This window comes from Felis catus, chromosome A3, assembly GCF_018350175.1.
Source record: "Felis catus isolate Fca126 chromosome A3, F.catus_Fca126_mat1.0, whole genome shotgun sequence".
NCBI lineage: Eukaryota > Metazoa > Chordata > Mammalia > Carnivora > Felidae > Felis > Felis catus.
This window is the reverse complement of record NC_058370.1, coordinates 74,053,027-74,078,823: the sequence shown is the minus strand read 5'-3', so window position 1 is coordinate 74,078,823 and position 25,797 is coordinate 74,053,027. Positions and strand designations below refer to the sequence as shown.

At 38.0% G+C, this 25,797-nt stretch overlaps 1 protein-coding gene and 1 long non-coding RNA gene across 8 annotated transcripts in view; both read left to right on the top strand.

Annotated features, from left to right (window-relative positions):
- The window catches only part of LOC123384464, a 72,168-nt gene extending 69,217 nt beyond the window's left edge, over positions 1–2,951 (top strand). Inside the window, exon 5 of the long non-coding RNA XR_006595579.1 lies at positions 861–2,951. This is a non-coding gene — a long non-coding RNA (uncharacterized LOC123384464). The remainder of the gene's footprint in view (positions 1–860) is intronic.
- Positions 2,952–6,537: 3,586 nt separating this feature from the next.
- Positions 6,538–25,797, top strand: part of CCDC88A (coiled-coil domain containing 88A) — a 143,091-nt gene continuing 123,831 nt past the window's right edge. For all 7 annotated transcript variants that reach the window (XM_045054233.1, XM_019827235.3, XM_019827234.3 and 4 more), the window contains exons 1-2: positions 6,538–7,340; positions 7,437–7,537. In XM_045054233.1, the coding sequence (XP_044910168.1) occupies positions 7,278–7,340; positions 7,437–7,537 (164 nt within the window). In that variant the 5' untranslated portion in view covers positions 6,538–7,277. The remainder of the gene's footprint in view (positions 7,341–7,436; positions 7,538–25,797) is intronic.

The following is a 25,797-nucleotide window of genomic DNA, read 5'->3' as shown; positions in this document are numbered from 1 at the left end:
TTTTTCCAACGTTTATTTATTTTTAGGACAGAGAGAGACAGAGCATGAACGGGGGAGGGGCAGAGAGAGAGGGAGACACAGAATCGGAAACAGGCTCCAGGCTCCGAGCCATCAGCCCAGAGCCCGACGTGGGGCTCGAACTCACGGACCGTGAGATCGTGACCTGGCTGAAGTCGGACGCTTAACCGACTGCGCCACCCAGGCGCCCCAAGACACAGAATCCTAAGCAGGGTCCAGGCTCTGAGTTGTCAGCACAGAGCCCAATGTGGGGTTCGATTTCATGCACCATGAGATCATGACCTGATCCAAAGTCAGACGCTTAACCAACTGAGCCACCCAGGTGCCCCTGAGATTTTACTTTTTTAAGTAATCTCTGCACCCAATGTGGGGGTCGAACTTACGACCCCAAGATGAAGAGTCATGCTCCTCTGACTGAGCCGGCCAGGTGCTCTGGCTAGGTTCTGTTTTATCTAGGTTTTAACAGGTATTGCTGATGCCTGTCTCTAGGGTGTAAATGGGTAGAAAGTAGAGGTTGGGAATAGGCTTACAGTCAGAATAAGAGAATGGTTTTTTTACCTTTTAAAGATCCATTTTGGGGCACCTGGGTGGTTCTGTCGGTTGAGTATCTGACTTTGGCTCAGGTCATGATCTCACAGTTCGTGAGTTCGAGCCCTGCGTCCAGCTCTGTGCTGACAGCTCAGAGCCTGGAGCCTGCTTCGGATTCTGTGTCTCCCTCTCTCTGCCCCTTCCCCACTCATGCTCTGTCTCTCAAAGATGAATAAATGTTAAAACAATTTTTTTAAAGATCCATTTTATAAAATTTGTCCTTTTCTATACTTGTGATTTTCTCCTGTAATCAGATTTCCATTTGCTTAGTAACTTTCCATCAGCAGCATTGGAAATAGGAATGAGTCACTACCTACTGCATGGGATTAAGGAATTAAAGGAGGAACCAAGCAAACATGAGGAACTGATCACATGATAGGACAGTCATACCCTGGAAATACCTGGTAAGTAACCGTTAATTTACAAGATTATTTCATGTCCTATCACAGCAAGCTAGTTAAAGGAATAGGGTAGCACTACCTCACCTAAATAAGACCAAGAGAATGAAAGTAAGCAAAAACATTACACCGAGAGACACTTTTAGGCATATCACAAATTCATGCACTTTAGTCATAAGAGAGCCCATTAAGTTCTCGCTCAAAACTTATTAATTCTTCTAGCCCGTTTTAACAATCTGTGAATTCCCTGCACAACAGAAAACGAGAAGCAGCAAATTAGAATGGGGACTATCAGTAGAGGTCTTGTCAGCAACAAAAACCAAAAGCCAAGAGAGAAAACAGGAAAGCTATTCAATGTAAAATTAAAAACTCAAAACATAGTTGTCTTGGGCCTGTGAATGTAGGTCAAACATTCATGCACTTCTCAAGAGCCCGTGAATGTGTAATTATATTGAAAGCACAACACAATCATTTAGGTCAATTGTGAGGACATATATGATTAATAAAAGGTCAATTTCTCTTCAGGATATGCTGTCCAATAAAGCTTAGACAATTATGACAACTTTCTAGAAGATTTGCATCAAAATGATAAGTGAAAAACAATTTGGGTGCTGAAAAGGATAAATACCATTATATGATGCTGAGAAATGAAAGAATACATGATGTTTACACATTCTCCTAAGCTTTTCTCTCAAAAAAAACCAACTATATAGACTTGGGAAAAACTTATCTCAAAAGCCATTTATTTTATGATCTCAATGTCTTTTTAGTTCTTTAAATTCACTGGCAAGCAGTAATCACCAGCTTATGCCTCCTTCAGGTCATTAAGTTAATTAGAATACTCTTTCTCAGAAGTTGCTCTGCTATGAGCTCTTGCCAGTTGTTAGGAATTTAAAGTCGTCACCATGGTTGAAAGAAGACTCTTTGACACATTGATAGAAGGTGCCCATAATAGCAAGGCACTGTCCAAAATGCCAGGGACACAAGGATGAATTTTAAAATGTCACTCTCCTAGAGTTCCCCATCTTCTCAGAAGAGCACATCAGCAAATACGTGCCATTACAGAAAGCAAGTTACAGAAATAAAGAGTGGTTAGATACTATGCAAGGCACAAAAGAGGAAGTGGTCAACTCGACCCAAGGAAGCGGAATGAATGCTTCACAGAGTGGCACTTGAATCCTGAAGGACGAATGGGAGTTGACCTGGTGAGGAGGCAGAAAAGAACATTCCAGATGGGTGTGATAGCATAGAATATAGTGGTGAATTTGTGATAGTTCACTTTGTTTGCAACACAGCATCAGGGCATTTGAGAGGAACCATTGAAAGAGGGCTGAGAGGAGGACCCCTCTCTCTGCCTTGTCATCTCTTTTCAAGTTTCCTTCCTTCTGTGCAGTTGACATATGGGACAGAGCAAGTCCAGCGTCTAAGCAGATGCCTAGTAAAAACTGAAAACAGTATGCCCACTTTACAGTTGAGGAAACTGATGCTCAGAAAAGTTAAACCACATACCTAATCCTCCTCTCTTTCTCTCTCGTTGTATAATACTTGTCTTAAAACTAGAAAATTAAAACATATGCCTTCTATGTTCTCAAGTGAGTTTAAAATCTTATTTATTAGTTCCAGAGGACTTAAAGACCTTATTGAAAACTGTACGAGAGAATGGAGTTTTGATGGCATTTCTTTTTAAATATTCATGAAGTAATGGTGCCATTCTTTTTTTGAAAAAACAGCTTTTTTTTGAAAATTAATTGACAATTCAGCCATGTAAGATATCTAATTCAATGATTTTTAGTATATTCACAGAACTGTGCATCTATCACAACTTAAGAATATTTTCATTTTCTCAAAAATAAACACTGCATCCTTAAGCCTCTAACCCCATTTCCTCCCAACTGCCCCAGATCTAGGCAACCACTAATCTACTTTTTGTCTATACAGATTGGTCTCTTCTGGACATTTTATATTAATGAAATCATACAATATGTGGTATTCTGTGACTGGTTTCTTTAACTTAGCATAATGTTTTCAAGGTTTATCCATGCTGTAGCCTACATCACTATTTCATTCTTTTTTAATGCCAAAATATTCTATTGTATGGATATAATACATTTTATACATTTATCAGTTGATGGACATTTGGGCTTTTTCCATTTTTTTTGGCTATTATGAAAAATGGTGCCATTCTACTATTGTGTTTGTGTTATTTTTTTAAGTTTATTATTTATTTATTTATTTTTAAGTTTTATTTTGAGAGAGAGATAGCATGAGCAGGGGAGGGGCAGAGAGAGAGAGGGAGAGAAACCCAAGCATGCTCCTCAGTGTCAGCCCAGAGCCCAGCTCAGAGCCCAGTGCAGGGCTCAAACTCATGAACTGTGAGATCATGACCTGAGCAGAAATCAAGAGTCTGATGCTTAACTGACTGAGCTATCCAGGCACTCCTATTTATTTATTTTGAGAGGGAGAGAGAGAGAGAGAGAGAGAGAGAGAGAGAGAGCGAGCACTGAGGGTGAGTGGGGGAGGGGCAGAGAGAAGGGAGAGAGAATTCCAAGCAGGCTCCACCACTGTCAGCGCAGAGCCTGATTTGGGGCTCAACCTGAGCTGAAACCAAGAGTCAGATGCTCAACTGACTCAGCCACCCAGGTGCCTCTGTGTTATTTTTATTATACTAGCCTATGGATGTGATTAGCTTTATAAATATGTGCCAGCAAGGAACCCGGTTTGCAGTGAGTCTATCAGTTCCCATAGTAGGTCAAGACAGATGTAAATGTGGGTACTTTTGGTATACAGGTATGTGCAATCTGTGGGGGAAGCCTCAATTACAAAATTCAGGGAAGAATCTTTCTCCAATGATTCCTAAATGGGATCATGGTCCATTCCAAACATTTAACTTTTGATTGGAAGAGAGCAGAGCAAATAACTTAGACCCTAGTCAGATGGGTATGATTTTTCCAAAGTCCTTTCCTGTTGGATTCAATATTCTAAGAAAGAATGAATTCAAGACAAATAAATGACTACCAAGTACAAAACAAAAATACCTGGAAGGAATCTTGAGTAATCTCTTCCTAAGTGAAAGGAGGTTAGGAGGAAACTTTTGGATTTTATCTTACAGGATGTTGCAATTCAAGGACTATTAAATTGTGTATAATGTACAATCCCTTTTGTGCCAGACAAAGAAGTTTCCTGATTGTACTCTTGAGATATTATAAAGCATTTCTAAGGTTGCTGTTGAACTAGAGAATTGTGAATTGGTAGGTTTTCAAATAAGTTACTCCAGACCTCAGTCTGGTCTAAAGCTTTCTGTTTTTACAATTAACTCCTCATGTTTCTTTGTTGAGTGTGTGTGTGTGTGTGTGTGTGTGTGTGTGTGTGTGTGTAAAAGCTAAAGATAGACCAGGAAGCATCTGGGGCCTTTTGGCTGTAGAGGGGAATCCAGATTTCTGAGGGCTAGCTATCCACTAAACTGGATACACAATGCTATCTATATTTGTCCAAAATGCCCCTAACTTATTGTACTTTGTGTTAATACTATGAGTTTTTCATTTATGAGTGAAGCAGGTGGGTCTGTCTGAAGATAAACAGTATAAGGCATGAATACTTCCATGTTGTTTGGTTGACCTTCTGAGGGATTACGAAGAAAAGTGGGCAAGTCAAGCTTTGGGCTGCTCTGAAAGCCATGCTTTCTTCTTGATGTCAGCTCTCTCTTGGTCTGCATTTCCAAACAAAGGATTATGATTAAGAAACAGTCATCAAGGGGTGCCTGGGGGGCTCAGTTGGTTGAGCATCTGGCTCTTGATTTCCTCTCAGGTAATGATCTCACAGTTTGTGGGTTAGAGGCTTGCATCAAACTCTGCACTGACACAGCAGGGCCTGCTTGGGATTCGCTGTCTCCCTTTCTGCCCCTCTCTCATGCGCGTGTGCTTTCTCAAAAATAAACATTTAAAGAAAAAAGAAAGAAAAAATCAAGAGCAGAAGGAAAAGATTGCTAGCAATCAGTATGACCCAAAGCTGCGTACTGGTCAGGTAATGCGAGATTCTACTATGTACACAACTTGCAAAGTGCCACATCAATGCAACCTCCTTTTAATTAAGACAATTTTGGAAGGCCATTTCTCTGGTCTCCACAGCAAGATCCTTTCTCCTGTAACTAAAGTAGGAAGGTTACATTTCAAGTTTATTTCCTAAATATCCTTCATTTGGGGGAAATAATGATGAAAACATCAATAATATTTATGAGGCACTCACTATAGGTTGCCATTTAATTTAACCCTATTATTAGTCCTACTTTGAAGAGAGTAAAGCAGAGAGAGTTTCACTTACTTGCCGAGGCTCACCCAACTGGTAAGTATCAGAGCCTGGATTTGAAGCAGGCAGGAAGACTCTAGAGGATCTCACCTAATCAAGAAAATTTTCTGTATCATAACTTAGTGTTATAAAACATTTTTCCTGCTACTTTTTAAAATATCACGTATTCAAAATAGATTTATGTAAACAACACACACAGCAACACTGTAATACTATCTTTATTTTCTCAAAAAAAATGTTTTACATGACCATTTTGTACCAGGGAAAAGATTTTTATGTTCCTTCAAAATGAGGGATTTTGCTGGGGAACTGTTAAAATTACTTTGATGATTCCAGTCGTGCATCGCATAGAGATTTATGACAAGTATGTAATCTGTTTGTCACCCAACTTGGATGATTTCCAAATGTTTCCTTTTAGTAGTTCTTGATTTTGTTTAGATTTTTTTTCAATGGCCAAATAGTCAAACAACATTGTCTGAACCACGTTTGCTCCCATCAGGGAAAACCAACGTGTTGAAAGATAGCTTTGGTTATTTAAAATCCTACTACATTCACTTGCAACTTTGAAAAGCATTCATGCTTTAGTGACTGGATTTTTAAAAGGAGAAGAAGAACAAATAAAACCAAGTTTGAGGCTCAAGTCCCTCCTTTGCTATTTGCTGCATTTTTTCTACTCTTTGCGGGCAAAAGCACGCTGAACAGATCAAATCAAACTGTCCGAAAAAGGCTGTCTGCATCCCTCATGTCTAAAAGAGAAGGATTTCGTTCCCTCTCCTTCACACATCAAAGAAGGCACTCGGGGAGGAAATAAACCATAATTAAGCATGAGCGACCAAGCAGACAGACCCCTTCCTCTGCCTTCCCCATCCCCGCCCCCCACGCCCTGGCAACAGTCCTGGGCGCGAGCTAGGGCCGGCCACCGCAGCAGCTGCATGGAGCGCGCGTCCACGCCTGCGCCCGCCGCCAAAATCTGGGCGGCGGCGGGGCCGTCCCCGGGGGCGCGCTCGTTCGGGAGCGCGCTCATGCAGCGGTTTTCTTCTCCCACAATCCAGAGGCTGCGGCGCGGGAGGGGCGGAGAGTCGGCGGAAGGATATGGGCGCGGAGGGAGAAGCGCGCTCCCTTTGACGGAGGGTTCACGGCACTGGTTGGGCGGCGTGGAGCGGGGTGTGATGCGGCACTGCGGTTCTGAGGCCGTTACTCCGGCTCCTCCAGAGAGGGCGGTGGAGGAGGCTGGAGCGCGGTGGTGATTTTGTGCCAGGGCTTCCCAGAGGCGCGCTGAAAAGGCTACGGGGCTGAGGGAACTGGGGGGTTAGGGACACACATTCAAGCCCCCACCCCCCGGGAGGGGAAGGGGGCTGGAAGCGAGGCTTGAGGTCGGCGGAGGGATGGTGTCTGTTCGGGGGGAAGGGGCGAGCCCTGCCTGTCGTTGGTGAGGGGCTGCGGGCAGGCGAGGCTCCGCGGGTCGTAGCGACTCCATGCCCACTGGTGGGTGGAACGTGTTGAGCGGGACGCGGAGGTCGAGCCTGGTGGCCGCTCGGAACCCTCAACATACTATCTAACGTGGTATTTCATTTAGCCCACGTTGGGATTAATTCATTGCGGGCAGCTTCGCTGGTCTGGCTCCTCCAGGAGCTGGGCAACCTTGACGGGCTTTTTGTCTTGCTGCTCCAGCCCCCTATCCCTTCCTCCTCCTCCAGATGCCTTTTCTCTGCCCCTCCTCGCTCGGTACAGACATTTCCAGCGCAAGCTGCCGCTCGTGGCTGCTGTCGAAGCCGCTTCTCGGGATTTCGGCTTGTTCCCCTCTGGGGTGTTTTTTGAGGAGGGAGAGTTTTTCTCCCCTCCACGATGGGATTTTCTTCCTGTGTCAAAATGGACTTTCACTGATTTCTACTTACTTCTTCAACGTTTAGTGATCAATTCCCTAGGCGTATTTTTGTGGTAGTTCCCTTTTTCAAATACATTATCCGTAAAATGGAGAACGAAATTTTTACTCCCCTCCTGGAGCAGTTTATGACCAGCCCCTTGGTCACTTGGGTAAGTAGGGTGTTATTTATTGTATCTTTTGCTGCATTATTTGTGGCTGCAGAGATGGAGATGGGCGTTCGTGTCCTGACGATCATTCCGTTCTAGGTTAAAACGTTTGGACCTCTGGCTGCAGGAAATGGGACCAACCTGGATGAATATGTGGCTTTGGTTGATGGGGTATTCTTGAACCAGGTCATGCTCCAAATGTAAGTGTTCTTTTCTTTACTAGGGTAACTTGTTTTCTTTGAAAAAGGGCATACTGTAAACTTAGAGATTTTATGTTTTAAGCTCCTAATTGCTTTGGACAGAAGAATTCAGGTGGTTTAAGAATTGGACCTTGAAAGGAGTGATAATCTTACCTGCCCAGCCCATTTATCACAGTCTAGTAATTACGCCTATTAAAATTGTGAAACTTTAATTTTTCATTCTGCAAACCGTATATTGTCACTTACTGTCTTTAAGTGTTGAAATCCACATCACGTTGTGTCCTCTAACTGGTAAATAGAGAAAAGAGAATATGGGAATAGTTTCCTAAGGGGGAATAAAGCCTTTACTGTGAAGTTATGTGTATTAGATGCAGAAATGTCTTATTAACCCTTGTATCTAAAAATAAGTGGCTGAGATTTTGAAACTGGTGAAGTAATAACAGATTTCAAAAAAAAGAATTTCAAATAACAGTTCTGATTGGTGAGAACTGTTGCTGTGGCAAGTAATTTAAATGGGTACAGTAACTCAAGTCTGATTAGATTATTATGTGAATTGTTAGATTAATATTGGGGGGATCATTTTAAAGTATTTTTAAAGCTAGTTTTGAAATGCGGGTAACTGACATCTTGATGACAACTAGATAATGATTTTAGTAGGCAAATCTTTGTCTTTTATGTTTATGATACTTGGGTTTGTATTAAGTAGAGAAGTACTTTTAAGATGGGAGTTGAATATCCAAATCATATTGGTAGATCAGTGAAATAAAAACCATTTTTATCATTATAGGTATTGTAGCATTCAAGCTAAGTACATCAGTGTAAGCTTTCTAAGTACATCAGCATAGGTTATCAAACCCTGAATGTTATTGTTGTGTTCAAAATAATGTGTATTTAGCCTAATCTCTCTTGAATAGAATCTGATTACAAGCGTAGTTTGGAACCTTCAATTTCAAAGCATTCTTAACCTTTTATGTATGTGGGAGTTTAGTGCATTATTAATAATAATGGTTACTAAGGAATAAGTCCACTGTGAATAATCACATGAAGTGTCATTTCTGTATTTTGTAGGAAATTATGTTTCTTTTTAGATTTTTTAAATAAAAGAAGAGGTAGAAGTCAAAATCATAAATGTTTCAGTGTAACTTCTCAGTCTGTGTGCCCAGAGATATTGGTAGTCTGTGTGCTCAAAGAGATTTGTGTGTTGTTTTTCATGTATGTATTGATCCTACAGACAAGCGTTGTACTACTATGTGCTTCCATAGGTGTTTTATTTGTATAGGCACTAAATGTGTGTATATTTTTTTTCTTAAGAAAGGAAAAAGGAATGTAGACAATTATTTCCATGGACAGTAAATATATTTTTGGCAGCTCTCCCAGTGGAACTATTTTTTAATCTTTGAAATATCCCACTATTTCATAAGCAAAAGGGTAGAATAATTAAATTGACTTCTATTTTAGGGAACATACATGACAGGAAGGGTAGCCATTAGAGTAGATACTCAGAACTTGTTCCCTCTCTTGTTTTTAGATGGAGAATTTTGAATTTGTATGCTGAACCCTAAAAAAAAATAGGTGTATTTACAAAATAGGAAAATACTTTAGTTTTCCACTTTTTTTAAATTTACTTTTTTATTTAATTATTTTTAAAGTAGGTTTCATGCCCAACGTGGGGCTTAAACTCATGACCCTGAGATTAAGAGTTGCATCCTCTACTGAGTGAGCCAGCCAGACACTTTTAGTTTTCCACTTCAATGTTTTTTATTTGAATGATTCTTTTTCCAAAAAATATTTAGATTTTTTTGAGCACTGAATAGTTAGCCAAGGTACTAAAAACAGACACTTGTTTCCACTTTGAGTGGAATTGAGTGCAACTTTATATTTAAAAATATATATGTATATTTTGAAAGTAATGGTGTTTCAAAATAGTGGCTGCCAGGTTGTTTTTGGGAGGGGGAGGGTGGGGAGAGGACTAGCTCCATTCCAAACCTCAAATCTACTTCTGTTTTCAGTTCCACCTCTCAGTTTCTTTAAAAGTTTTTTCAGTGTCCTAATTCTGTTCTGAATGACCTATATAAATTAAAGGGAAAGAAAATTAGAAAAAAAGGAAGAAGTAGGCTTTAGCTTTTTAAAAAATAATTTGTTTAAATAAGATAAATGTATTTTAATTAATTATTTACCTAATAGGGCAACAAAATATGCATTGTTTTTAAAGCTGTATTTTGCTAACTTTAAAATCATTAAGATTTCGGTTAAGTACTTTATTCGAGTTAATGTTTGATTTAATCTACTCTATTAAAATTGTCAGTTGAACTGTACCCAGTAAGTTAACCTAAAAGGTAGCCTTAGTCTAAGTCATCTCTAGATTAAATTTGTTTACAGAATTTGTGAGTGAGAACCCTTTCTAAAATGAAACTATTTTTCTTCATGTGTGTTTTGCTTGGAGTTTGTTGAGCTTCTTGGATCTGTGGGTGTGCGGTTCTTAACAAATTCAGAAAATTTTTGGCTGTTTTTTTATTTTTAGAAATAAATATTTATATTAGAATATATAAGTGTGTGTGTGTGTATATATATTCTTGCCCCCACTTCCCCTTTTGGAAGTCCCAATTACATGTAAATCAGGCTATTTGATGTTCACTGATGTTGTGTTCATGTTTTTTCAGTCTTCTGTGTTTCATTTTGGATAATTTTGCTACGTCTTCAACTTCACTAATCTTTTCTTCTGTAATGTTTAATTTGCTGTTAATTCCATCCAGCTTCTTTTTCATTTCAGACATTATGATTCTATTCTAGAAATAGAGTTCTTTTTGTATCTCACATGTGTATAGCTTTCATGCTTTGTCTTTTCTCTAGCCACTTGAATATATAGAGTTCAGTTATAACTGGATTAATATTTATTTCTACAAATTCTATCTGTATCATTTCTGGATTGGTTTTGATCGATTTTTCTCCTCATAAAGGATTGCGTTTCTTTGCTTTTGCATGCCTGGTAATTTTTGATTGGATGATAGACATTTGGAATTTTACCTTGTGGGGTGCTGGATATTTTTGTTTTTCATTACATACTCTTGAACTTTCTTCTGGGATACATTAAATTACTTGGAAACAGTTTGATCTCTCAGGTCCTGCTTTTAAGTTGTATCAGGCAGTACTACTTTGTTACTCTATTGGCAAAACCCTTCTGAGTACTCTCGATGGTAGGAACAGGAGCTATTTCTGGACCTGTGTGAGCTCTGGGTGGTATTCCCTCTTATCCGTACCCACCCTCCCGACCCCCCACTGTTCTTGGGTAGTTTCCTCACATGTATATGCTAATAAGTACTCAGCTGAAGACTTGAGGGATACCTTCTGCAGATCTCTGGGTTTTTCTGTGAACTTTTCTACTCTTATGTACTCTACCTTGTATATGACAGTCACCTTGTTGTCTCTAGATTAAGTTCTGTCTCCTCAATTCAGGGAGGTAATTGCTCTGTCAGAGTTCCCCATCCCTGTTCTATGGCCTAGGAACCCTTTCAAGGTAATAAGTTGGGGCAGTGGTAGGACTCATCTTGTATGTTTCCCATCTATCAGGGATCTATTGTCCTTTGCTTTTTCATGTCCATTGCCTTGAAAAACACAATATATTTTGTCCTTCTTTTTCTAGTTTTTTTCAAGGAGGAGAGTAATTTGGTTCCTGACATTCCATCTTGGCCAAAGTGGAAATCTGTTTATATACTTATAATTACACTTTTGGCCTGGCAGTCTTGCTATTCCTGCTTTCAGTTTGACATAGAATTTTGTTATAGAAAGCTTATGGTATATATATTTTTTTCATCTACAGTCTTTATTAAAAGTGAGAATATTAATTAGTGACTTTGGATTTGCCATTTTGGACTTTGTTTACATTTTCTTCATGCCTGTTTACCAACTCTGCCTTATAATTTTGGAGTCTGTTCACTGACTTGGGATTCGCTGCATTCAGAGATAAATCCTGGATTTCACTGAGTAGTTCCTTGAATCAAAGAATCTCTGTAAGAGCTTGTGACATGGCATCAATCTTGTTTAACTAATGGGGAAGGGGAAGCTCTTTAGAGATCAGGAATGATGGGCCAGCTCTTCTGTATGCTGCAGGGCATTTTTGTATTTCAGCCAAGTGAAATCTTTATTTCTCACTTCTGGTTACCACTCATAGGGTTTGGTGACAGTAGAAATAATCATTTTCTTGTTTGAGATGTCATGCAGTTCCGTAACCCATTTTGCATATTATTTGCTATGAAATTTTAAGGAATTTATGACATGGTTGTGAATTTCATAATTCTAAAGTTTAAAAGGATGCTATTTATATTACCTAAGCAGTTGAAGATATGTATAAGGGTTTTAAGTATGGAGAAAATTATTAATGGTGTCAGAAAAATGATTCAGCCCCATTAGATAATTATAGAGATCTATACTTCAAATACCTGACAATTACTATATACTTGTTCTGGCTTTTCTTCTTTTAGAATCTTGAACTTGAAGGAACTTTAGGAGTCCTCTACTATGAAAATCATTTTTAATTAAAAAAATTAAATGACACATGGTCATGCAGATTCTCCTTAAGTATTTCCTGAGAAGCACCTTCATAAACTATACCTAGCAGAAGGCATTTATCTAATAGAGGAAGTTGACTGAGAAGTGTTTCTTAGTTCTTTGAGTGTTTAAGATTCGAAAGTATGGAGAGGTAGATTGGGGACAATGAAATAGATAAAGGGTATCAAGAAAGAGTACACTTACATTGATGAGCACTGAATAATGTATAGGGTTGTTGAATCATTATACTGTATACCAGAAACTAGTAAGTATGTTAATTATACTTCAATTAAAAAAAAAGAAAAATAAGATTCAAAAGTAGGTTTTGCTAACTTTATAATGACCCTAAAGTGACTTATAAAATACATGAGTTTCAGGGCACCTAGGTGACTCGGTTAAGTCTCCGACTTTGGCTCAGGTCATGATCTTGCAGTTCGTGGGTTCGAGCCCCACGTCAGGCTGTGTGCTGACAGCTCATAGACTGGAGCCTGCTTTGGCTTCTGTGTCTCTCTCTCTCTCTGCTCCTCCCCTGCTCACACTCTTGTCCCTCTCTCTCAAAAAATGAATAAATATTTTAAAATATATATATGGGTTTCTTACCAAGTATGGCATTGACTCTGAATTTTGGCGTGGTCATCTCAGGTTTTCTCATTGGGCCTCATAGTTTTTGTTTAGTTTTGTTTTTGTTTGTTGCTTTTTTAAAAACACACTTATGATACAGTCATAGTTGCTGTCTTATTACTAAGTTTTGTGATTTACCTCCCAAATTTTTCTTAGATGTGTCCCTGACTTTTGGATTAATGTGGGAGCCCTGACTGGTCTTACTTTTGGGCTTGCCCCTCTTCAAGTTGTCTTCTCAATCTGTGATCACATGTACTTATATATGACTCTTGTCTGATAGCATTTATCTCATTGTATTGCAGTTTTTGGTATGTTTGACTCCACTAACTAACCTGTGAATTTCTTGAAACCATCTATTATCTCTTTCATCTTTATTTCTAGCATATGCTTAACATACAGTAGGTACTTGATATACTACTGTTGAATGAATGAATAATAGCAAGGTTATGTGGTAAAGTAGGATGAATTTGGGCTTTGAGTCAGACAAGGTTTAATTCTCACTATGCTACATACTAGTTTATGACCTAAACAATTTACTTAAATTTCCAAATCTCGGTTCCTACATCTATGAGATGAAAGATAGTGTTTCCTTCCTGGCGTAGACTTAATCTCTAATAATGTACAGATAGTATCTATTTTCTGTTTTGTTGACCACTGTATTCCCAGTGCTGGTTGCTGTCATTAGTATTGTTGTGTAGTAGGCCAAACCTGCTTTTTTATGTTTCTTCAAACAAATGATCATTCACAGCTTAGTTTTATATAATTCCTATTGGTATCACATCTATGTAGATATAAAATCTTTAGAAAGTTACTTCTCAATTTCTTCATTTATAAACAGGATAAAAAGAATCACAGAGTTATGAGAATCAAATAGGATAATTTGTGTACAATGCTTGGCGTATAGCAAGATTCAGGTATTGTTAGCTCTTAATCTTTGCTTTATTCCTATTATCATAATAATCATTTTTCCCTACACTGCCCTTTCCCTTTTTTTTTTGCCTAGCAAATTTTAACTCTTTCTTTAATACCCTCTGAAGTCCCTTGGGAGAGTTAATTGCTCTCTCCCCTATCATCTAATATCTATCTTTACCAAATTGTTAAAAGTGCTGCAGCAACTAGATAGCATTTAGAGGCTAGAAGTTTTTGTTATGTATCACCAGTACCTAGCATAGATTTGGTATAAGTTTTCATTAAATGTTAAGGAATAAATGAAACATTTCATAATTTTATTAACTTAAAAAATTTTGAAAACTCTAGTATTGTAGAATTTAATTTGCTTTACTTTTTAGTTTGTCTTCTATTTCTCCTTTTGTTCTTTCTCTGTTCCATTATTTAATTACTGTTATTAAATATTTTCCCACCTATGTTATGTCTTGCTTGAGATGACTTTGTAAGAACAAGTCATAGTCCATGCTTTTGAATGGTATTAGAATATACAGTGACTTCAGTTTGGTTTCCAGTAATGTTACTGATCATGTCCAAATATTGGGATTTTTGTCCACAGCCTTATATTGGACTGATGTCTTTAACAGTCCATAGTCATTGTCTGATTTGCTATATGAGCCATATCTAGTTAAGCTACAAAAAGCGATGAGAACCTAGAGAACAGAAACTAGTTGCTATATATGGGAGTATTTTTAAATTTTTAAACTGAAAATTTTTTCTGTAATGTGTATTAATATGGGAAACTCAAAAAGGAACAATTCTTATTTTTATTTTTTAAAATTTATTCAAAAAAAATTTTTAGGGGTGCCTGGGTGGCTTAGTCGGTTAAGCATCCGACTTCAGCTCAGGTCATGATCTCACGATTTGTGGGTTCGAGCCCCATGTCAGGCTCTGTGCTGACAGCTCTGAGCCTAGAGCCTGCTTTGGATTCTGTGTCTCCCTCTCTCCCTGCTCTTCCCCCACTCATGCTCTGTCTTTGTCTCTCTCTCAAAAAATAAATAAACATTAAAAAAATATATAAAATTTTTTTAGTTTATTTATTTTTTGAGAGAGAGAGAGCAGGGGAGGGGAAGGAGAGAGAGAGAGAGAGAGAGAGAGAGAGAGAGAGAGAGAGAGAGAATCCTAAGCAGCCTCTGCACTGTCAGCACAGAGCCCAATGTGAGGCTTGAACTCAAGAAACATGAGACCATGACCTGAGCTGAAGTCAAGAGTCAAATGCTTAACTGACTGAGCCACTCAGGCACTCCACTTATTTATTTTTTTAAGTAATGTCTCCACCCAACATGGGGCTTGAACTCATGATGCCAAGATTAAGAATCTCATGCTCAACTGACTGAGCTAGCCAGGTGCCCACAGGAAACATCAGTTCTTAACTATACTCTTTCAGAACAGCATTTGACCTTCTTTTAGGATTTGTGACATAGATTGGTACCACTATAGGCAGAAAGTTTCAATATTTAAAAATAATTGAGATTTAATTGATATTAAAAGATACCTAATATTCAATTTTGTAATCACTAAGCTAGCTACTTTTAGAAAGGTGGTGTGGTATAGAGGAAGAAACTGCCTTGACAGTTATGTTTAATTCCTGGCTCAGGCTGGTTGGTTGGTGGAGCAGTCAAAACACACACATTTGTTGATTAGTTGGTTGAATTACTTGGGTGTGGTTTGTGGCACCCCTAAACATTTTCAATACCAACATCAAAGATTACACCATCATAAATACAGTAATATTGAATCAAAAGTTTGAAATATTGCAAGAATTACTAAAATGTGGCACAGAGACACAAAGTAAGCAAATGCTATTGGAAAAAAAATGGCAAAATGGCACCAACAGACTTGATTAACAGTCATAAACCTTCAATTTGTGAAAAACATAATTATCTACAACGTGCAGTAAAGTGAAGCACAATAAGATGTGGTATGTCTGTATTCTCTTTCTTCATGATTTTATTCCTATTCTATCTTAGCTCTATTTTGCTAGTTCAATAATTAATAAAACTAGGTTGATGAAACTCATCAAGTTTATTCTGACATTTGTGAGACTCAGGGCAAGTATTCATTTACCACGATAGGCCTAAATATTTAAAGGTTATAAACCAGACTAAGAAATTGTTGACTATGTTCTGATCTTTTATCATGAAAAGTAGGTATATCTGAAAAATATACCTTCATGATGACTTGAAAGATTCAAATTTAGAATTTATGTAATTTAGAATTCAAAAACTCAGTTTCTTATCAGTATAGTGGAGCTCAACCTCCTCCCCACATCCCTAGCTCTGTCTAGCCCCACAGAGGGGTCTCATGTGCATACCTGTGGGCATCCTGTAGGCATGCCTAAGACCCATGCTCTTCCAAACAGCTCTCCTTGACCCAGTGATACATACATCTGTATAGTCCATCCTCAGGACAGACCTAGGAAAGAGTCCTGTGCAGGCCCTGTAATTGGGTTAGAGGTATTTGGGCAAGAATTTCCAGAGTTCTAGGTAACTGCAGTGTCATCTATGTATGGGTATATCCTCTTGCTTCCATGGGTTGCTTGCTCAGTGGTGAGGGGCATGGCCTGAGGAGGGCCAGAGTGGCACTCAAGGCTGAGATCTGTTTTGTCAGGATCTAAAATACAGTACTCAGTGAATGAGAAGGCTGAAGAGATAGTTTCCTTAAAGGTCAGTTTATTCAGTGAGTAGTTCCCGAGTGCTCACTATATGATAAACTATCTGCTAGATACTGGGGATATGATGCTGAATAAGATACGGTCTTTCCTCACTAGTAACAAGAACAACATGCAGATAAATTGCAGCGTGATACGTGTGCTATATGGTAGAATTATGTTCTTGAAAAAATGTTGGCACAAAGAGAGATGTGATTATTCACTTAGAAGAGGGAGAATTTGAACTAGGACATGAAAGTTGAATAGGACCAATTCGGTAAATAGGAATCATAAACAGTTGGAGTAGGAGGCAAATGGCATAAAAAGAGGCATGAAGATATGACTAAAAATAGTAGACTCAAATAACTATAGGTTGTATTGTACAGCTGAAGCAGAGATTGTATGCTTCTTGCACATAGGAGAGGAGTTTGAAGAGGTGGGGATTGGGAGACTGTCCTTAGATACCATGTTAAGAAGGTTGGATTTTTTTCCTGTGGAGACATGTGTTACTTCACATTCTTTTTGGAGAAATAGAGCTAGCCCTTGGTAGCCCTTGGTGTGTGTGTGTGTGTGTGTGTGTGTGTGTGTGTGTGTGTGTGTATACAGAGATTTATTTTAAGGAATTGGCTCATGAGATTGTGGAGGTTTAGCTAGTTTAAAAGCTGATGGAGCAGGCTGGCGGGCTGGTAGGCGGGTTGGAAACTCAGGGAAGAATTGCATTGAGTTCAAAGGGAGCTTGCTACAAGGAGGTCAGCCTTTGTTCCAGTAACACCTTCAAATGACTGGATGAGGTCCACTCACACGGAGGGTAATCTGCTTTACTCAAAGTCCATTGATTTATGTGTTAATCATATTGAAAGAAACATCCAGAACAATATTTGACCACATATCTGGGCACTGTGGTCCACCCAAGTTGATACATAAAATTAACCATCATAACTAGTGTTTATTAAGCTAGGTCCACAGATATTCTTGGGGGGGGGGGGTCTGTGGTAATTTAGGAAATTTAATTTTGTGTTTTAATTTCATAAATTCAAATTTTTTTCAAGAGGTAATAAAAACAAGAAATTCTTTTGCAATGATAATTCACAATTGATTTTTTTTTCATAGACTAAGACTAGTTTCTTAAGTCACTTTCTCATACAGGGTCCGTGGACTCTTAGGATATATATCTATAGGATAATGCTCAGAGATTCTTGATAATTTTGTTTTTTAAAAAGGTGTCACTGGGGCGCCTGGGTGGCGCAGTCGGTTGGGCGTCCGACTTCAGCCAGGTCACGATCTCGCGGTCCGGGAGTTCGAGCCCCGCGTCAGGCTCTGGGCTGATGGCTCGGAGCCTGGAGCCTGTTTCCGATTCTGTGTCTCCCTCTCTCTCTGCCCCTCCCCCGTTCAAGCTCTGTCTCTCTCTGTCCCAGAAATAAATAAACGTTAAAAAAAAAATTAAAAAAAAAAAAAATCTGACATCATTTAAAAAAAAAAAAAAAAAGGTGTCACTACTGTACTCCAGCTTGAAAAACAGTAATATAGGCTATTGAAATCATGAAAGGAATTGAAACAGATAGCATTTGCATTTTAGAAGGATTAAATTTGGTGCTTATGGAGGCAAGAATAGAGATATTAACAGCATTTATGTAGAAGTGATATAGAAGAGAGACAGTATGAAAGTGATGGGACTTGGTTACTGATTTGATACAAAGAATGAGAAAGGCATGTGTCTGGAATGACTGCCACACTTTTTACTTGGGTAAAGAGCAGATGGTAGTGCCCTTAGTAAAGTAAGACATTACAAGAGGATGAAAATTTGAGGGGACGGGAAGTATAGAAAATAAGTGCTGAGTTTATTTTGGAGGGTCTGGTGAACAATGAGAAGTATCTTGTGGGCGGATAGATATACATAGGTCAGGTGGTGCTCAGGGAAAAGGTCTAGAATAGAGATAGAGATATGAGAATCTAAGGACATGGGTGCCAGAAAAAATACAGAAGGGAACCGATGATAGATCCTAGGAAACTGTAACATTAAAAGGCTGGAAGTTTGAGGAAAAGTAGAAAAATTCACAAGACTCCTGGGAGGAGATCACAAAGGGAGTCAGTTAAAGGCGAATTGTCTTGTATAAAGATGTGTTGTCATGTGAGGTTGATGGCTTATTTGCGATTTGGAAACCACAGATTTATAGTGGAGCCAATCAGTGTGGTTGAATAACTTACCCAATAATGCTTAGCTGCTCAGAAACTAACAAAAAGATCTGTAGAGTTTTCTCAGATTTGGGGATCTATAATGTAGATGTAGGGTTGGATATCCAGGTGAATAGTTGAAATGAATAGAGTGTGAGCATTAAAGTGAAGGAGGAAAGCAAGTGTCATCAGGAGGAGGCTGATAAATTAGAGAGGTTGCAATAGGATGAAAGATGAGTAGGATTAGAGAAGGTGAGAAGAGATGGAATAGGGGATTTTCAGAGTTTGAGATTTTGAAAGTTGCAATTCTGAATGGTGATTTAGGGCCAGGGTTAGCCCATGCTAATGGGTGGATAAAATAGAATATAGTGAAAATAACTGAAGTTGAGAAGGAATTTATTTCCTTTTTTTTAAATATATAAGGTTAATGGTCTTTTGATTACCACTAGAGGTAGAAATGAGTATTTTGAATTAAAGTGGAAAGCTGGGAAATAAATAGCTAATTATTACAGTGTTATAATTAAAGAAAAATTTAACAGTAAGGAAGAAAGAAGACTGGCAATTGTAATGTTTATATTAACATGCTCTTTGTGGGCTAGTATCCAAAATCTATAAAGACCTCACCAAACTCCACACCCGAAAAACAAATGATCCAGTGAAGAAATGGGCAGAAAACATGAATAGACACTTCTCTAAAGAAGACATCCCGATGGTCAACAGGCACATGAAAAGATGCTCAACGTTGCTCCTCGTCAGGGAAATACAAATCAATACCACACTCAGATATCACTTCATGCCAGTCAGAGTGGCTAAAATGAACAAATCAGGAGACTATAGATGCAGGAGAGGATGTGGAAAAACGGGAACCCTCTTTCACTGTTGGTGGGAATGCAAACTGGTGCAGCCGCTCTGGAAAACAGTGTGGAGATTCCTCAAAAAATTAAAAATAGACCTACTCTATGGCCCAGCAATGCACTGCTAGGAATTTACCCAAGGGATACAGGAGTGCTGATGCACAGGGGCACTTGTACCCCAATGTTTGTAGCAGCATTCTCAACAATAGCCAAATTATGGAAAGAGCCTAAATGTCCATCAACTGACGAATGGATAAAGAAATTGTGGTTTATATACACAATGGAATACTACGTGGCAATGAGAAAGAATGAAATATGGCCTTTTGTAGCAACGTGGATGGAACTGGAGAGTGTGATGCTAAGTGAAATAAGCCATACAGAGAAAAGACAGATACCATGTTTTTACTCTTATGTGGATCCTGAGAAGCTTAACAGAAGTCCATGGGGGAGGGGAAGAAAAAAAAAAAGAGGTTAGAGAGGGAGAGAGCCAAAGCATAAGAGACTCTTAAAAACTGAGAACAAACTGAGGGTTGATGGGGGGTGGGGGGGGTGGGAGGGAGGGGAGGGTGGGTGATGGGTATTGAGGAGGGCACCTTTTGGGATGAGCACTGGGTGTTGTATGGAAACCAATTTGACAATAAATTTCATATAAAAAAGCCCATGCTTTTTGTATTAAACAGGAAATTTTGTGGGCTATCTTAATAGTTTTTCAGGAAATTTTACAAAATGGTGTGTTCTTAATGAAATTTACTTTCATAGTGAAGGTGAGAAAAAAATGATAAACTCCATAATATCATTGACAAAATGACTATTTCCTTTCAGAGCACCACGGAAGATAGTTTAGTTTTAGGTGATGGGTCCTAGTCCTTGCTTAAGACCTGGATTACTACAGAATTGTGGAGGGGTGCCTGGGTGGCTCAGTCTTTTGAGCATCTTGCTGTCAACACAGAGCCTGCTTGGGATTCTCTATCTCCCTGTCTCTCTGCCCCTCCCCCACCAGCTTGAGTGTGTTCTCTCTCTCAAAATAAATAAACAAACATTAAAAAAACAAAACAAAACAAAACTACAGAATTGGGAAGGATGAGAAGTTGTGGGGAAAGACCACTGGAGGCAGTACTCCAATTCTGTTTTGCCAAGACTGGTTAAAAAAAGGGTAAACCACAGTAAATTCTCAGTTAACTTGAATGTTGAAGGAAATTGGAGTGTTGAGTTTTCTCATAAGTGAAGGTTATTTTCATTTTTTTTCCAACTCCACATTTTAAATCTTTGCAAGTGAATTAAACTGTATTTCCATCTTTGTAAATAGGATATGTAAAGTATTGATTCAGAATCTTGTAGTACCTCATTTGTTTTCAACTTAAGTCTTTGTGTTAACTATTGAATGTATATAATTAAGATGAATCTATAATGAATGGTGAATGATCCCAAGTATGTATTTGGAAACAAATCTCTTGTTATTAACTTGTTTGTTTTTCTTTTTTAATTTGTATGTATTTTGTATGTTTGCTTTTTGTTATTTGTTTATTTGTTTTTTGTTTTTTGTGGGTTTGTTTTTTTTTTTGAGTGAAATGGAGTGTGTATGATAGTGTGGGTAGATTAGGGAGCCCTGCTGTCTAGAAATTAGTTAGAAGTCAGGTTTGGTCTCTAGAGATAGGATGGATAGTCAGGGAAGTCAAGGGGAGGAAGTTAGATTTAATTTAAACCTTGAAGAATGATTGGACTTGGGTAGCCATAGATGAGGAGAGGAGGGTATTTTAAGCTAGGGAATCAGCATGAGGAAAAAGCATATTTATGATTTGGGAGGTGGTAAGGAGACGAGCCTTGGTAGAGGATTCATCCAAGTTGGGAAATAGTAGAATATAAAGTTCCATAAGTAGAGTAGGCCAGATTATGGGAAACTTAAAAAATAACTATTACAATTTAAACTGCACATGGCAGTCATTGGAGAACCATTTAAAATTACTTATTAGGGAATTAAAATACAAGGAAAGTGACTTTAGCATTAGTTTGTAGAAAAGATTAAGTATGGACTTTATTTGTTCATCCAATGTTTATTAAGCATATACTACTTAATAAGCATATACTACTTAATTGCAGGTACTGAGACTCCATGAGCAAATCAATGAAACTTACGTTGTATTAGTGCTTGGAACAAAGGTGGAGAATAGGCAGGAACAAGTAAGGAAGATAGATGGGTAGTGATGGATGTCATCTGTGCTTATGGTGGTGAGGTCCTAGTTAGTGTGGGCTGTGTGAGTGGAGAAGAGGAGCACATTCAAGAACTTGCAAAAGAATTGATGGAATTCTAGATATAGTGTGTGAAAGGGAAGAATGAAGGATGATATGTCAAGATTAAAGCTGAGCAGACAGACTTAAACTTATGTATTTCTCAAGAAAAGGATGTTAAGTTTGGATACTTAATTATGCATGAAAAAATAAGGACATTTAGTTTATTTTTCTAGACTTGCAACTGGAAACATTTAAATGTGTAATATAGCAATGTGTTTTGACAATGATGCTTAATTTTATATGAGAAACATTTCAATAGCTGTGTATTTATACTCTTGTTCATATTTTCATTACTGTAAGTATATATTTCATTTTCATATTTAGTAAAATAGTTTTGAGGATGTGTTATTATAATTCTTTTGATCTGTCAGAATGCTTTAAAGTCTGAATTTATAGGATATAATTTCTCTAGGATATTTAACAATTCCCTGAAGATTAAGTTGCATTTTAACTACTCGGTTGTTAGAATTTAGCCATCTTTGTGTTACACTTCTGTTAATTATAAGGATTCAGAGTTTCTGTCTATGCTTATAGAAAGAACTCAGACTAGTGTTTCAGAGTTTGGACAGTGCTGTTCTCAGTAAATTTTTTTGTTATCTGAGAGTATTCATATAATTATTTTGTTTTATACTTTATTCTGAAGACATAGCGTGTTACTGAGTTATTTATTCTGGAAGGGAATTTTGGTCTTTGCATAGTTATTCAGAGCTTTTGTTTTTATTTTTGTTTTAATTCTCCAACGCATAGATTAAGTCCAGTATTTGTTGAGTATTGTACATTTTTCTTTTGAATATCCCATTATCTATCAACTTTTCATTCTCAGCTGCTTTCAAAATATTCTAAAATCCTAGGTCATTTATTCTTCTGTTTTCTAAATTTAATTTTTTTTAATGTTTATTTATTTTTGAGACAGAGAGAGACAGAGCATGAGCAGGGAAAGGGCAGAGAGAGAGGGAGACACAGAATGTGAAGCAGGCTCCAGGCTCTGAGCTGTCAGCACAGAGCCCGACGCGGGGCTCAAACTCATGAACTGTAACATCATGACCTGAGCCGAAGTCAGACGCTTAACTGACAGAGCCACCCAGGCGCCCCTCTAAATTTAATTTTATTAAATTGGAGGTCCCTAAAACAGTTTATTTCTCTTGAGCCATTTGTAGACCCTGCTACAAATTCCTTTAACTTGTTTGTTAATAATTCCATACTTCCCTGCTTGTGTACCTCTCCTCTAACTTGGTTTCCAGCATATCATGTTGTTTCCAGTGCAATACTTGGTTTGTATGTGTGGCATTTTTTCTCTATTTTACTACTTCTTTTTCTTGTATTTCTTCTTTCATTTCTGTCTTTAGCAGTGCCTTTTCAAAAATTTTTTTTGAATGTTTATTTATCTTTGAGAGAGAGACAATGTGAGTGGGGGAGGGGCAGAGAGTGAGGGAAACACAGAATCTGAAACAGGCTCCAGGCTCTGAGTTGTCAGCACAGAGCCTGAGGCGAGGCTCGAACTCACGAACTGTGTGTGAGAGAGATCATGACCTGAGCCGAAGTCGGATGCTAAACCAACTGAGCCACCCAGGTGCCCTAGCAGTGCCTTTTGAATGAGTATCTTCCTTTATGTTTTTATTAAAAAAATTTTTTTTTTAAGTTTTATTTATTTTGAGAGAGTAAGTGAGCAAGGGAGGGACAGAGAGAGAAGTAGAGAGAGAAAATCCTAAACAGACTCTGTGCTGTTAGCACAGAGCCTGATGCAGGGCTCGAATTCATGAACCATGAGACCATGACCTGAGCCAAAACCAAGAGTTGGACGCTCAAGCGACTGAGCTACCCAGATGCCCCATCTTATTTTTCTTTTAATTGGCAGGTTTATTATGGAGGAGGTTTGTGATCCCTTTGGGAGTACTTTTATGGTACACTGAAAAGGGCAAATTAAACCAATATTGTGGTACTTTTATTCTGCTCTTAATAGAATTCTTAGAGTAATTCTGTATGGGAACTTTTTTTAATAATAGAGGAATTGACAGCAAAAGGATTTTCTTACTGAATTTTACAATTTCTTATTTGAGGTAAATATCTATGACCGTATATTTTAGTTTGTTAATAAGCGATTGTACTTTGGAAAATACTTTTTAAAGCTTTTTTTTTTTTTTTTTTTTTAACTTTAGAGAGCTTTCTTGCTTCTCAAAATAACCATGATACCTGTCACTGGTAATTAATTAAGGGCCCTATTGAAATTACCTTGGAGGGTTTTTGGACTTCAGGTTAAGAATTCTTTCTCTATTGAATTGGTAGTATGTGAGTGAAAGCTGTACTAGTTAAGTCTGTCACTGATCCAGGAAAATATCTAATTAGGTATCAGCTCAGTTTGAGATTTCTTGAGTTTCTAGAACTGTCTGGATTTGGAGCAAATACTACCCCAAAATACTGATGAAAACAAATTTAAACAAACCTCTCTGACCTATGATAAGGTTTAAAGACAGTGGGTGGAGGTTCTATCACAGATGAGTGATGCTCATTGGTGCTATAAACTTTATTTTAGTTACTGGCTATGTGGTTGAGCACCATATAAATGAAGGTTCTGTTACTTGATGAAGGTACTGATTAGCCATAACACTAAGTCCTCAGGCCTCCATACCAAGAACAGGAATTGATTTACTTAATACAGTGGATCTCAGAGTGAGACCAACAGACCCCTGCCAGTCTGCCAGGTCAAAATTAGTTTTATAATAATATTAAGATGTAATTTGCCTTTGGGGCCTATGTTGGAAAAGCACAGGTGGGTAAAACTGTTGACACCTTAGCTTGAATCAAGGAGTGGTACCAAATTGTACTCTGATAGTCATCGTATTCTTCACACTGTTGCGTTCCTAGAGTTTAAAAGAAATCACGTTTCACTTAAAAATGTTCTTGGTGAGGGGCACCTGGGTGGCTCAGTTGGTTGTGTCTGGCTCTTGATTTTGGCTCAGGTTGTGATCTCACAGATCCTGAGTTCGAGCCCCAAGTCAGCTCTGTGCTGACAGTGTGGAGCCTGCTTGGGATTCTCTGTCTCCCTCTCTCTCTGCTCCTCCCCTGCTCACAGTCTCTCTCTCTCTCTCTCTCTCTCTCTCTCTCTCTCTCTCTCTCTCTCTGTCTCTCTCTCTCTCTCTCCCCCCAAAAATAAATATTAAAAAAAATGTTCTTGGTGAAGCAGTAAAAGTTAGTTTATTGAGTCTTGACCCTTGAGTACATTTCTTTTTAATATTCTGTAGGACAAAATGAAAAGTATGCATAAAACACGTCTGTTGCATAATAAAATGTGATGATTATCTCAAGGAAAAGCACTTACAATTTTTTTGAGTTGCAAGCTGAACAAGTCTCCGTGGAACATTTTTGATGTGAAAAAATGACAAACAAACTGGTTATTCAGGTTTGAGTATTGGGCAGACATTTTTTTCAAAAATGAACAAAGTGGGCCGGCCATTTCAAGAAAAACAAATGATTTTGTTGTCAGTGATAAAATTTGAATTACAGAAAACATGTACTTGGTAGCTTCTCAATAAAGACAGTTCTGATGATAATATAGGTGATATTATTCAATGTGAATTTTTATATTGAATAATAATGTGCATGTTTGGAAAATACATATAACTCAATGAATAAATATTTTCAAAATGATAATTCATGATAAGAAATCATGCATATGTTAGGGGTGCCTGAGTGGCTTAGTGGACTAAGTGTCCAACTCTTGATTTTGGCTCAGGTCATGATCTCATGGTTTGTGAGTTCGAGCCCCATGTCAGGCTCTGTGGTGACTGACTCTCTCTCTCTCTCTCTCTCTCTCTCTCTCTCTCTCTCTCTCTCAAAATAAATAAATAAACATTAAAAAAAAAGAAATCATGCATATGTAAAACATGTATTCAAAATGCTAGATACACCAGTGGATTTTAATGTATAACAGTAAGAAGAGTTCACTGATAGGATTTCAGATTCCATATTGCAACTAGCTTTTAAGAAAGTACGACTTTACTGAAGTTTGGTAGTATCAAAGAAGAATATCAATAATTATCTTAAAGGACTATTAAAGTACTCTTTCTGATTGCATATATGTGTGAGGTTAATTTTCTTCACATAGTTTGAACATAATAATGTTTCACAACACATTGAATGCAGAAGCAATTTAAGAATCCAGATGTTTTCTATTAAGCTAAACATTA